The 14,548-nt window shown below is 37.8% G+C and overlaps 1 protein-coding gene across 5 annotated transcripts in view; it reads left to right on the top strand.

Annotated features, from left to right (window-relative positions):
* The window catches only part of DLG5 (discs large MAGUK scaffold protein 5), a 96,801-nt gene that overhangs the window by 45,969 nt on the left and 36,284 nt on the right, over nucleotides 1-14,548 (top strand). For all 5 annotated transcript variants that reach the window (XM_066324098.1, XM_066324097.1, XM_066324101.1 and 2 more), the window contains exons 3-7: nucleotides 1,019-1,184; nucleotides 6,311-6,454; nucleotides 7,930-8,113; nucleotides 11,364-11,623; nucleotides 12,722-13,034. In XM_066324098.1, coding sequence (XP_066180195.1) covers nucleotides 1,019-1,184; nucleotides 6,311-6,454; nucleotides 7,930-8,113; nucleotides 11,364-11,623; nucleotides 12,722-13,034 — 1,067 coding nt within the window. The remainder of the gene's footprint in view (nucleotides 1-1,018; nucleotides 1,185-6,310; nucleotides 6,455-7,929; nucleotides 8,114-11,363; nucleotides 11,624-12,721; nucleotides 13,035-14,548) is intronic.

Here is a 14,548-nt window from a genome sequence, read left to right as displayed (position 1 = left end):
TTTGGATAGAAAATAATCACCTGTAGAAGTTTAAGCCTTTAGCTTTCACATCTTGACCTGTATCTTTAAGTCTGCTCCCATGTGTCTGAGAGACACGTGAGCGAAACTACATTTACAATTTAATTTTAAATGAGCAGAGCTAAAACTAGAGTTGAATTACTTGTCAGCAGTTGTTAGGAAGTGATATAGCAGACTATCTTCTCTTGGGAAGGAGGCACCATTGTTCTCTTGCAGTTGTTTGAGAGGACAGTGGCCATCATTGTTCAGCTCTGGTATTAGGAAAGCTGAGAATTAAAGTCCCACAAAACGCTTCAATGTATGACTGCCCCTTAGAGGAAATTTGATGTGTTATCCAGTTGCAGTGATTGTAATGTGCTTGTGTTAGCCAACGTTGTTAAGAATGAAGCCCGGTTTTCATGATTTATTGGTAAGTGAAATCCTTAACTTCACTTACTAGACTGAAAAACTCTGACATGTGAAAACGTAGAATTGCATTAAAAGTAAATATTATCTGTAGCCCGTGGCAGAATGATATTTCTGTGCTGCTAGAAAAAGGAAGAGGAAAAGAGTCCATGTGCTGTAGCAGCTTCTTTGCTAACACTAGAATAAGTTGATGTGGGTGAATTTTACACTTTTTTTTAAGCACGGGCATTGTTCCTTATTTTAAATAACTTTTTTACCTATGGCTTCTGTCAGTATGTATGTTTTTGAGGTCTTTGCAATTGCTATTGCTAACTTGCCTTGCCTTTTAAGCTGCTTTTGGGCTCCTGGGTAAGCAAGGAACCTACCCATGCAAACTGAGCTTGCAACACAGGGCCTTTCTGCTAGCATAAAATCTGACTGGAGTTATTCTGCTTCCAACTCATTGATGAAAACTTACAGGAATTGCTTCATTTTTGAACAACATTCTGCAGATGGAAATACAGGATTTTATTTTAAATTAGTGTTACTTCATTAGTGAAGTTGTATTGTTCTTTTGAGGCATTTGCTCACTGCCAAGTATTTCTCTCTTCATCAGGTACGACTGGGAAAGCATCATCTCCACCACCTGTGATAGACACGAGACAAATGAGTGAGAAGCTGGAGACTATTTTGTATCAGCTCCGTCAGGTGACTCGAGAGAGGGATGAGCTGCGCAAGCAACTTGCACTTTCATCTCCTGGGTCAACCTTCGATGACTGCAGGTAAACAGAAAGGAAATGCAGCATTTTCATTTAGTCTTCTGTAGTGTTTTCAAGTGTCTTGACACCTGGTTGCCTGGAAAGCATAAAGGCGCTTGCAGTGTATTTATGTTGCTTGTAACCTACTTGCATCCTGGTGAAGTGGCCACATCCATGTTTGAGAGCTTCCTGTTGAGTGCCTGTTCCCACTTTGTCCAGCAATTTTTCTGTGGGACTGAGGGGAGAAGGTTTCATCTCTGTGTTGAGAAAAGAAAGCAAACAAGTTGCTTAGGCTTCATGGGCTTTGTTGTGGGAAGAGAAAGAAGACAGTGCATTAAGTATTTGGTGTTTTGAAAACAAGAGAGAAGAAAAGGAAATAGCTCTGAATACTTGGCTGGAGAACAGAAATGAGGAGAGGAAAAAAAATCTCAGCTATTCCTATGCTTTCTACAAGGAGACGGAGGTTTGGATTTCTGCTGAGTGGAGTAAGTGTTTTTTAGAAGATCAGCTTTCTGGTATACATACGCTGGGGAACTTGTAGCAGAAATATGTTCAGAATAAGGAATTCTCCTCCACTGAACATGCTTTTTAAGTCATTTAACAGCCAGCAGAGCTTGTCGAGCTCATTCTAATTTGGGGGCTGACATGCTATGAGGAAGACAGTACTCCAAATATGAGTTAATTGTAAATAAGAGTTTTATTGGGTAGGCAATAGAATGTGTTTATTTTGAGGGGTTAAGGATCTGCTAATGTTTAAATGTGTCTGGGTACACTGAGCACTTTTTGCCTGAACCTTGGAAAAAAATTGTATGTCACTGAATCTGAAATAAGAGCAAAGAACAGATATTCTGGCAGGTGTTGCCATCATGTGTATCTTTTCTGAACTTCAGTGTTTTGTTGTTTGTTATTTCATTGTCTGTATGTGGTCAGGTGGTTAATGAAACTTCTTATCTGTATGAGAAGGTTAAGATTTGAACCAGTGAACTGGCATTGAAAGAATCTGGAGATTTTATAAACTCAGTAGCTTCTCATCCTAATGCCCCCTTCCTCCGTCCAGGAGTTCTGAAGGCTTCTTTAAGAGCGTCATGTTCTGTGTAACCGTCTCAAAGCGTTGTGGGGATGGTAAAGAAAAAGATTGTCAAATGTCAACATCTTTTGCTCAGCTTCCAGTTACTTAGTTAAATAGAAAGATTTCTTCTTTGAAGTTACTAGAGCTTAGGCATAGAGGATTTTATAGCTCACAATAATCTTCTTCATAATCCAGGATGCTATTAATAAAGTTCTGATGAGCTGTCCTCTAGACTGCCCTAGTTTTCTCTTTGTCGAATCAATCCTTTGCTTTCAGTGTAGGATTTGTATGTTGTATAAAACATGAATGTTTACAGCTTCAGGAACAACCCATCAAAATAAACCCTGTATTTGGGCAGTCCCTGGACAGTACATATTAGATGGAGAGTGCTGGCTTCCAGACAATCAAATACTTAAAGAGTGGGAAATGAATGAAGATTTTTAGTTGACATTCTTTTCCTTCAGTGTAAAAGCAACTAGTGCTCCCATCTGCATACACATTTATGGTTTTTGAAATCTCACTAGTATTCTTTTTATTTTTTGAATTCTTTCCTCTTACAAAACTATAATCTTCATCCTTCCAGGAGTCAAAGCCAAGACATGGTAAAGTGTTAATACTGAAGTGTGAAAGCTGAGAAATTCTGGTGTGGATGGTGACTTTTACTGCCCTGGCTTTATTTTCCTGGCTGTGTGGGGTGCTGGTGTAACTATGGCTGTACCAAACACAGGTGGTGCAGAGGCAGACCTTGACACATCACCTTGGCTGCTTCACAACAGCTCATAGCACATTTGCAGTCTGGGCTGCGCTGGCTGTGGGGGTTGCAAAACAGAGAGCTGTTCTCCAAAGCAAATGTTGACTAAGTCTAGAGCAGTGGCAGAGGAGGCACAGCAGTGGATTGTGATGTGCTGAATCAGATCAGCATGTGCCATCCTGCTGGACAGGAGTAGGATTGCTCATGCTGTGCCTGTGGATTGACAGTGACTGTATGTGTGTATGTGTGCATGTGTGCTGGAGATTAAGCAAAGATTTGACCAAATAATTCAGCATGCTCAAGTTGCACTTTATAGACTTAAACCTGCTGTTATTACTCATACAATAGTAATAGTAGAAGAGAACCAAAACCCCCTGAACAAATAAACCCCCTGAAAATTGTTTTTCATAAGAGACTGTTTTATGTGTAATCTATAATTGTTGTTGCAATTACAATAGTAAATGATAACTCGTTGGAAGCTGTTAGGTATGATTGCCCAAAAAATTGAACCTGTGGTTGGCATTAGCTTTTATGTGAGCGTCAGATACATGTAAATGTCAGTCTCACTGTGGCCTTGTTTTATGGCCAGGGTAATTCCACTATAGCATGAAGGATTTTTGAAGTTCTTATACAAATATCAGAAAAACAGTTGGGCCTTTGACACTAGCATTTTAAATTTTCTTAATGTTTGAACAAGTGCTTGCAAAATAGTAACTGATACTTCTCCTTTATTGAAATCATAATTTTTTGTGTTTTCTGGAACATTTTAGCATAAAACTGTGATGATCTTGCTTAGACAAGAGTCAGCCACTGCATGCAGTTGAATGGACTGTTGTCTTACAGCAGTTTTGATTTTTGACTTCTGACCAATATTCCTTCCTCTCTTATCCTATTTTTCTTGCTGAGACATAAAGCTTTGGAACAGCAGTGTGGAACATATGGCCTTGGATATCCATGTGGTTTTTATTTCATGTAGATGAGCTGAAATGCAGAATGTTATTTGTGGCACTGTTGGTCCTTCCTCATTGTGTAGGTTGGCTAACTTGTAGTTACATGCATAATCTCCATATGTTTCTAGGTGGTTTGTTGGGTTTTTTAATGTTGATTTATGCTTTGATTGGTTGGTTTTGGTCATGGGTTTATTGTTCTGTTTTGTTTTTTAGAATAATGTCAGTGTAACTTCAGCAATATATGAAACACACGTGATGGATGTTAGACTTGTAGAACAAGTTTCACCATAGCTTTCAGACTAGCCTAATAGTTTAATATGAACATCTGTTAATAGGTCTCAGTCAGCTTAATGTTACAGCTGAGAGTTAAACTGTACTCCAGTTAATGCTGTCATGTAAGACTGTGGTGGACAGATGGTATCTACTTTCAATAATTTCACCCTAAGGTCTAATTTAAATCAATAACTTGGCTTTTAGTGATTCTGTCAAGGGTGTGAACATTTCAAATCAAGTTTAACTTATGCTAACTATGTCTGTGTTTTAAAAGAATAACCCTCTGCTAGTTGTGGTGACATCCATAGCACTGTGTGAGTAACATACTACTTTTGATACCCCCTCAAGAATGAATTAAAAAATACTCTAAGAGACACTCCTGTAGACATAACTTGAACATTTGGTACTTTACATGATTTTGGATTTTAATTGTTAGTAAGGTTTATTAATCAAGGAAGGGGATGTTGAGGTTTTTTCCCCTTTCTATAGAGAAAGAAGAAAAGGAAGAATTACAGTTGAAGGCCTCACTGTTCAGCAAACTGAGTTGCCAAAAAGTACCTTATGTTGTACGCACACACACACACACACACACACACACCCACACACACACACACCCCACCCCGAAAATCTGTGAACCAGATGTGGCTGGCATTTCTTTTTTAAAGTTTTGGGGGTTTATTATTATTTTTTTTAACAACTGTTACCACTGCAGTAGTGCAAAACCATTTTAGTTTTGATTCAGTTCCCAGCTGCATTTCAGTTCCAGAATCCATGTTGCTGGTTTTTGTATGAAGCAAAGAGAATTCTGATTGCTTTTCAGGCTGTGCTTATAGAGAAGCCATTTGGGGGAGTTGGAAGTTTGAGGGAGGAAGAGTCATCTGTGCAGCAATGGAGCAAATCTGATAGGAGAACAAGCAGAGTTAAATTAGAAAGCAATTATTTTCTTTTGGAGGCATTAGTTTTCTCTTTTGGTGGTTTGTTTGGTTTTTTCTCATTGCTGTGGGGTTATAGGAGACCCAGGAGATGATACAGGGACAGATGTCAGGAGCTTCATTTTGAAACTTGAAAATTCTATGGAGCAAAAATTCTCTGACTGTACAGCGAAGGAACAGTTCAACTCAGTCTCTTTTAGAAGTTTAGTGCTACAAAGCAAGAAGATATAATCCTGCTAATTTAGTTTCTAGCATGATATACAAATCTAATTAATTCTAATCTACAAATAAACATATCATGTACAACTACCATACATTCTAGACATAATCTATGCTGGTCAATTGCTTGACAATGTAGATTATTTTAGAAAATTTCTCTCCCAATCATCCAAAAGAAATTAGAATAAAAAATTTATTTTGACTGATTTTGGCTTTTATTTTGTTCTGTTTACCAAAAAATGCTTGTTGGAGATTATATATATTGTGTTGGAGATTTCTAATAACCCAAATTTTGTTCAAATAAATACCTTAGGGAAATGTGAGGTAGATTCTGACATGTTTTCTCATTATTTATAATAGCTTAAAAGAATACGGTAGCACACAAACAGGTGTGCAATTCAGCACAATGGGTTGGTCAAACTCTGCCAGCGCAGATGTGTGTGTTGGATATCCCATTGGAAGTCTTTCTCTCAAGCCAAACTGTTTTTCCTAGGGAGTTGTAGACAAGGTCTTCCAGCTGGTGCCTATGAGGAGGTTTGTTTAGCCTCAGCCCTACTCTCACTGCAGGGCTGGGCTTTGTAACTGAGAGCTGAATGTGGTAGCACAGGAAAGGCAAGGGTGCTGTGATGGACCCTTACTTGTATCAATGGAAGTTCTGTTCTGTGCTAGTGTTGCTGCTCAGAAGAGAGGTTCAGTAGCATGTTAGTGATAATTACACAAAATCATCCCATTATCAGAGGTTACATCACAATATAAAACTAATATAAGCTCAGGTCATTGACTTTTTATTAGTGGTTGCATCTTAATGGCAACTGGTCAGTATTTAAATGAACTCATGTTATAGCTTAATATATCAACAGTTGTTTGACAGCATTTTTTAACTGGCTTATAATTTCCCAAGCTTTTCATTCATTTTAGTACCTGATGTTTGACCTCATATTCTTTTTCCATGCTAGGCCTAGTCCAAAACCAAATCACGATTATGAAAGGCTGAAGATTCAGTGTATGAAGGCCATGTCAGACCTACAGTCTCTGCAGAACCAACACACCAAGACACTGAAAAGGTGTGAAGAAGCAGCAAAAGAGGCAGATTTTTATCAGTAAGTATTAGTAAAGCTGTACAAGGTAAGAGTTTACCAGTCAGTGCTAGGTCAGATAATATTAAAACATGGTAATCAAGTAATTTTTCATGCTGTTTTTACACTTAAATTGCAAGGTCAATGCTTGCATCAGATAAGACATTTCTGGCCCATTTGAAATGGTCAAGGTTGGACTGCCTGTTTTACTTTTAGGAATTTGAGATAGAAATTCCCAGTGTCTTCATGGGATCAAAATAAAAGCCTGATTACTGATTTGAAGTTGCAGTCTAACAGTTCGGCTGTCAGGGTAGAGAGCAGAATATAATCCAAGAGAACAGAATTTCTTACTCTCTTTGAATAGATTGTAATAGCTCTTGTGGCCCTCTGTGGAAGTTTTAACACAGGGTTAATTCAACTTGTTATTTTTTCCTGTAGCAGTTGTGTTCTTTACAAAAAGAAAGTTTGCCTTCTAAAGAATTTATCATTTGCACTGAAATCTGAATGACAGCAGATTATAAAAATTACATATGCTTAATTATGGGAATATTATTTGTGAAAATGCTTTTTTTTTTTTAAGGAAACTTTTTTAATGATTTGGTCATTCTGTACAGGAAACATTGGTGTTTCACTTCATAAGGAAGAAATGCAATATATCTTAGAAGGCAATTTTTTAATATATAAATACATATTTAAATATTTTCCAGCGCATATGAGTGGTTAAATAGAATTGTTCTGTTTCAACAATAGAAATACTTGTCAGTATATAGAAGTTACTTTTTTGATCTGCAGTATTAAAAGGCATTCAGTTTACTTATCTGCTCCTTATCAGCATTGGTTTTAGTCTAATTTTAGGCTTGTAGCTTGAATTTTAATCTGAATGATAGCCTCCTCATGTGACTCTCAGTTGTTTAAGTGAGTGTTATTTCTTTCAATAATTATAGCTGGCATAATGAACTTTGGAGTAAATTTTTATCTTGAGTGTAGTTGAAACATACATAGCATGTTTTTGTTGGTTGTGGAGTTTTTTTGATAGTTTGGTGGATTTTCTGGTTTGAAAACAGTAGCACACAAGGAGAATTTTGTCATTTTCATCTGTGTTTTGTTTAGCTGCTGCTCAGCTGAGGAACACAAGAGAAACTGGAAATGATTGATGGGATAATTCCTATTATCTCAAGAACCATCATATTATGCTATTTGTGCTTGTGTGTCTGCTTTTAATGGCTTTGAAATGGTGTAAATCCATCATCTCTTCTGATGAGGTTTAAGAGTGCTGTGTATGTCTGTGTATTTTCATACTTCCCTGTTTGTTTCTGCCTTTTTTTTTTTTTTTTTTTTTTTTTTTTTTTTTTTTCCCTGGTGTGTGGAATACATCAACATGCAGAATTGAGTTAGTTTAGCCTGCTTTCTTGGTAGGAAACTCGTGCTTGAAATTAATTACTCCAGGACTTTGTCCTTGCAAGTTGGCCTCTAAGAGCATTTTTTGTGTGCCGTGACAGCACGTTGCACAGTCGTCTGCTGAGCGACCAGTCTCAGCTGAAGGAGGACATGGACACCCTGAAGAGGAAGAACACACAGCTGGTGAGGGAGCACAACCACCTGCAGCAGTCCTGCGAGGAGATGAAGAGGCTGCATGATGAGGACCAGAAGGAGATAACAGACTTGCGCAGCCAGCAGCAGCAGGTGAGCCATGGCCTGGAGTGGGTGTGCTGGAACAGCTGCCTTCTTCCTTTCTCAGGGAAACCTGAATGTGCAAGCCTTGCTGCCTTTAGTGTCTTAGTGGTTCCCAAACAGCCTCCTAACCTGCAGTGTTAGGGGAGACAATGATGTCTCGATTGCTAATTGATTTTCTTTGTCTAGCAGGAAAAAAGAATAAGGAGTTTATAAATGCAGAGATGAAAAAGTGTATGTGAAGATGGTATTTGCATGATATTTTTTTAAAATGGGTAGAAAGGCATCAGAAATCCAACTTGAAGTTGCAAAGTGATTAAGAAGATGACTGTTTTCCTAGGGTATTTTATGGGACAGGGCTTATATTAAACTTGCATTCTATATTTGTTAGTTTTTTGGGAAGAATCACAAAAGGTTGATTAATGCTTTCTAACTTGAAACAAAAGAGCAAAATTTTCAGGGCTGAAAGAGTTGGGCATTTCAGAACATTATATCACAGGCTGTCCCCAGGCCAGTGTTGTTCACATATTCCGAAAAATTAAAAAAGAGTAATGCTACGGAGCAACTGGTTGTATCAGGTCCACTTCATCTATGAAAAAGTCTGTTCATTTAGTTAGAATTGTTACAGTAATGTGTGGAATGGTTAAACAGGATATCTGGGTTCACTGTGTCTAGGCTGATTCACAGGGCAAACTTGCAAGTCAAACATTAGGCTTCAGAAGCCAAATCTATCCAAGCCAAAATAATTATTTGCTAGGGTAGGAGGGGCAAAGGTCAAAGGAAGCTGGATGTGCTGAATGGTACTTTAGGAGGCGCTTAAAGGTAGTGCAAAGAGGGGTGAAGATTTGTTCTTACTTTTAATCCATTTTTCTAACACTATCTTGTGAGTTCTGCTGTGAAACTGTTCAGTGGCTTGGTTCAGAAGACAACAGGAATGGTTTCCTGTGTTAGCATGGGCAAATAGCTTAATTGGTCCTCACTTTCCCAGTCTACAAAGCAGGGATACAAAACCTCTGAGAGAAGGCTATTCTATTTTGCCATTTTGTCCTGAAGTTTGGAATTATCTGGAAGCACAGAAGGAGGCTGAAGTATCATTGTTAGGATGGACTGTAAGAAATCCAGTCTCATGTCAACTTCACGATTAAACCTTTAAAGAAAATGATGTATGTGACTCTTAGTGGGAAAATCGCGTAACTCTATTTCTCAGCTTGTCACAGTGATTCAAGTTGTCTTGAAGGGGTGCCAAAAGTCTTATCTTGTCCCTGTAATTTCTTGTATGAATTAGTCTAGCTCTGTGTTGATCCCTCTGACGTGTTGTTTTGTTGTCAGGCCATAATAAAACATCTTGGTGGCCTCAGAGAGCAAAAGCTTTTGATCAAATTACTCTGTGTGGGATTGTCATGGATTTGCTGTGTAGCAGCTGACCAGCTTAAGTTTCTGCTGCTCACATATGGAGTTTCATGTTGCCATGGCTGTGTTCCTTGGGCCAGCTGGGACTATTTACTTTCTTTCATTGGGATTTTGAATGGGAGACATTTATTGCACTGATGTGTCCATCTTCCTCTGGCAAATCTGTGTTAGCAAGTTTGTGCTGAATTCTGTCCCACTTCTTGGGTATTAGTCCTTCTTTTCTTTAATCATTTAGTGTGTTTTCAACATAAATGCATTCCATATTTGCTTTAGACAACGAGAAGTGGTTTGTTTCTATTTGAATTCCTAATTTGTTAAACTCATTTGGGAAGTCGTTTTCAGGAAAATGGCTTTCTTGGATGGGTTTAAATCTGTGCATTTACATTTTACATGTGCTTACAGTTTACCACGTGTTTAGCTTATCTGAAATGGTTCACAGAAGCATGCTGGCTAATCATGTGTCCAGCTCTGTGCAGGTTGTGCTGCTGGATCTGTGGAGGATTGGGATGTGCATGGAAATAGCCCAAGTGCTATCTCGTTCCAGGGCCACTTTTATACATCCTGGTTAGTTAAAGGAGACCAGTGTCAGACTACAGAACATTTGTCTGTGTTCTGTTGTCTTGCCTGTGTAGCCAAGTGGTTTATTAACAATGAGAGTTGTTAGCCTTTACCTCTGGGCAATGAAGAGTGGGCAGCCCACTGCTCTAACCTTTCCCTCTGGTCTGCAGCCACCCAGTTTCCTCCACGTTCAGGAAGTGGTCCTCATTTGAATATTAGACACAAAAGATGAGGAGCCAATTTGTGCAGGATAGCTGCTGCGTGTTGGGTTTCAAATTTTTATAGTGCTCATGTTTTCTTCTGTTTTCCTTCTAGTTTTTAAATATTTTTTATTTTCAGATAGTTGGGGACATACCTCTGTAGGCTAATGTCAGTATTATATAATTCCTGGCAGCTCTCTGTATAGAGCATACTTGTTTCTTCCCACTGCTCCATCAGGGCAAGATTTCAATTTAAAAGACAAAACCTGAAAAAAGGAGCATGGAATTAAAAATAAAAGGCTTTAGGCTTTATTTCAAGCTTTTTTTTTTTTTTTTTTTTTTTTTTTTTTTTTTTTTTTTTGAATCAACAAGGACTAGATTTGCTGACACTCGTTAGGGCTTTCTTATGTTGTTGTTGGTCATGTATTATCAGTGTTGCAATTTACAGCAAGATTCCTACATTGTTGTAAATTAATTTAAAACTAAGATTCGGGTCAGGGTTTATTCATGTTTAAATGGATTTTTCTCTTCCTGTTCATCTTTTATGTATGCTTTTTGAAACACAAACCTCTGTGGGAAGTTCTCAGATGAAATGTATGAATATTAAAATAATATGCCTGAGAGTATAACATATTTTGGGTAAATCTTATTCTCGTTGAGTTTTTAATTATTTAATTCATTCAGAGGATACAGGCAACCTATCGTGAATGCCACCTCGTGGGCATTTCCTAAATTACCACTATCATCTTGGCCATCAAGTAGTGATTACCTCTTGTTAAAACTACAAGTACTTCAAAAACAACATGGGTGTAATTAGGTGTTTGAAGCAATTGCCATTAGAGATTTTCATACACTTGTGCCTGTGTGATAAAGTAGACTTTTAACTCGACAGAAAACAGGTGTAATAATGCTTAGAAGTAACAGTGGCACTTAAAAGAGGTTCAGTCTTTCCTTAGTCATTAAAAAGAATGATTACTAAAATTGGTTAATATATTTTTGTTCTAATTTTGTTTCTTATCTATTTATTTTAAATCAAATTTCTTGAACTGCTTAACAGTAAGGGTTATTGATAGAGTTTCTGTCATTTTTTTAAGGTTATGAAGCAAAATGGGTCATCAGAGATCCTAAATAAACTTTACGATACAGCCATGGACAAGCTGGAGGGCGTGAAGAAGGACTACGACGCCCTGCGGAAACGGTACAACGAGAAGATCGCCAGTCACAACACTGACCTGAGCCGCCTGGAGCAGGCTGAGGAGGAGAACAGGCGTCTGCAGAAACAGATTGACATGCTCATGAAGCAAAGGGACACAGCTATTCATTTCCAGCAGCAATATTCGTCCTCTCTTAGGAGGTATAATTGAATTCTAGTACCTTCAACTTATCCATGCTAATGTAGCATCTTATTTCCAGTGTGCTAGAATCACAAATACCTTTCTAATCTTTTTTCTAAAATTTTCCTCTACTATATGTAATCTTATTGTGATGAGTAAGCATGTGTATTTATATAAAATTTTCTGGAAGGTTCTAGAATGTGTGATGAGGTGCTAATTTGAAGAAATAGTTAATTTTCTTAAGAAAAGGGTTTCCCATTTACCGTTTTCGAATTGTATGTGGAATTTTAACCATTGTTTGGCTTGTGTGCGAAAGGAATACTCTTCTTTTCAACTGATGTTTATTTTTGGTTGTAGATACAGGAGTCAAATATAACCAGAATTTTGTTTAACCTCAGACTTTGTTCGAAACAAACTCTTTAACTTATTGTGAGCCTGTATATATATATATCTCCTTATGTAAATACTAAAAGCAGATCAATAAGGGAATATAATTTCTAAAGGTGTTTTGCAGGTGAGGATCATCTCAAGCCTAAGTTAAATACTTTTCAAGGTATTAGAATTGCAGACTGTGGGGGTCTGTGACTCAGGGCTTTGGGCTGGCAGCAGAGTTCTCTGGCTGCAGGTGTGGGAGTCTTGCTTCACTGACAAGGTGCTGCTATGAGCAGCACATGTGATAAAATAGAAGGGCACAGACACTCACAGCACATTTACCACCCTCTCTGCTCCTTGATCCCAAGCCTACACAGTTAACCACATGGAGTAGGAAGGACATCAACAGACACCAGGACTGCAAAGAGCATTCATGGGTGATTTAAGAATGTTTTCATTGACAGTTAGGAGTGATGCACAACTCCCACAGACCAAAACCGAAAAATGGTTTTCTCCATGTTTGTAAATGGTTTGTTATAATTGTTATGGTTCAGTCTTCAAGAGGTTCTGTAATAGTCCTTAAAGTTCACTAACATTCCTAAAGCAGTGGTTTTGCAGTACGGAGAATACATTTTCTAACAGGTCCTCTGTGATTTCACCAGTGGATACATTTGGTTGCCCACCCAAATCCTTAATGTATGAAAATGAGTAACAAGTATCTTACTGGTGTTTCCACTTGTTTTTAGATTTGAATCAGTTCAGCAAGAACTAAGCAACGCCACAGCACAAAATAAAGAGTTGCAGAGAGAGATGGAGCGATTACAGTCAGAGGTGACAAGGTTCAAAACAATGCAGCTGAAAGCAGCCAAGGATGCAGAAAAATACAAGGAAGAAAGGGATTCGGTTTTCAATGAATACCGTCTCATAATGAGCGAGAGAGATCAAGTAATCAAAGAGGTAGATAAGCTTCAAACAGAGCTGGAGCTTGCCGAGTCCAAGCTGAAGAACACTTCTTCTGAGAAGCGAGTGGCCAGTGAAGAGATGGAAGCTTTAAGACAGGTACTAAGCTATTGTTTCAGTGGGGAAGGGAAATGAGTATATGTTGTTGATGCTGGAATCAGGAATGTATGACTGATTAATGGAAAATAGGAATCCACTGCGAAGAGGAAATTGTGTTCTGATGTTTTCCTGAACCAGTCCTTTTTATTGTCAATTTTCACGTTTGAACGAAGTACTTGCCAGTTGAAATTTGCTATACACTTGACTTAATTCTGTCCTGCATATTTTAAATCCTTTCCTTTTCTGTGTTAGTCCTTTTATATCTTCTTAAGTATTGCTCTCTATAATAATACAGCTCTAAATATTCATTATTTTAAACTTTTAACCTCTACAGGAACCACTGGATACTTTCTGCTGTAGCTTAAGATAGTACATGATCAAGTCCTCTCAAATACTTATGCAAAGCCTGTGCTGACATGCATGTTCTTACTCATTTGCCCTTCTACTGCCCATAAGTTAGAGGATATTTTGAAGAATTTTTCTTTAGAATTCAGGCATGCTTTAAAGTGTGTGAAACCAGAATTTTGTATTTTTCAGCAATATGTTCCTGAAATGCTTATATCAGCCATGTCAGAATGAAGCTGTTATGATTTGCAGAACACAGTTTGCTGCTCAGTTTCATTTCTGCTGACATGCATTCACTTGACTATTTGGTTTACAAATACTTAATTCAGCAAGAAATAGACACAAGCAAATGTATTCCATTGCCTGTGAATCTTATTTTACTCTTTTCACAGCATTACATCTGAACAAAATATTCTTACCAAAAAAATTACAAGTAGAGCTTTCTTTTAAATAAATAACACCATTTTTTGAGGAACATAAGTGAACTGTGATATGTGGCATCAGAGCTTCGAAGTATGACTAAATTGGGGTTTTAAGAAGTCATATTTTCTAGCTCTGCATATTTGTTAGCTCAGTAATTCAGCTGTACTGTGAGTGAGGTTTTAATATGTTTCATACCTCTTCTATTTCATCAAAGCATTTAAGGCAATCAAAATGTCTATTGATTTCAGTGGGAACAGGCTAGGTTAGGAATACTCATGGAAATAGCCACAATTAGTCATTCTGTTCCAATTCTTTATATCTCTCATTCTGGCACTATGAGTAATTTGCCAAAGTGCCTGAAGGGGCAGGGAATTAAAATTTTAATTACGTGGGTATTGACTTAAAGGGGTGTTTGAACAAGAATCAGCAAGAGCCTAGGACTGGGAGTGGGGTACTGGCAAGGCAGAGGCACATGCTTTTCTTCACCCCCAGAACTGGCCCTTCAGAAAGCAGAAATAGCTGCTGCTGTAATATTCTAAAAGGTGTAAAATAGCCATACTTGAGTTGTCTTTTTGTTCTGTTTTTCTTTCCTGTAGCTATGACTCTTCTCCTTGTAAAGAGGTATTCTCTTGTGTCACACAGTACTGGCTTGCTGCAGCCATGTTCAATGCATAAGGGATTTTGTAGATCTGTTAATGAAAATGTTTGAAACATTAAAAAAAATTTTTGATCAATGTATTGATTCA

Source organism: Sylvia atricapilla, chromosome 8 (assembly GCF_009819655.1).
Source record: "Sylvia atricapilla isolate bSylAtr1 chromosome 8, bSylAtr1.pri, whole genome shotgun sequence".
NCBI lineage: Eukaryota > Metazoa > Chordata > Aves > Passeriformes > Sylviidae > Sylvia > Sylvia atricapilla.
Note: the sequence above shows the minus strand (reverse complement) of the source record. Positions and strands in the feature narration are given on the sequence as shown.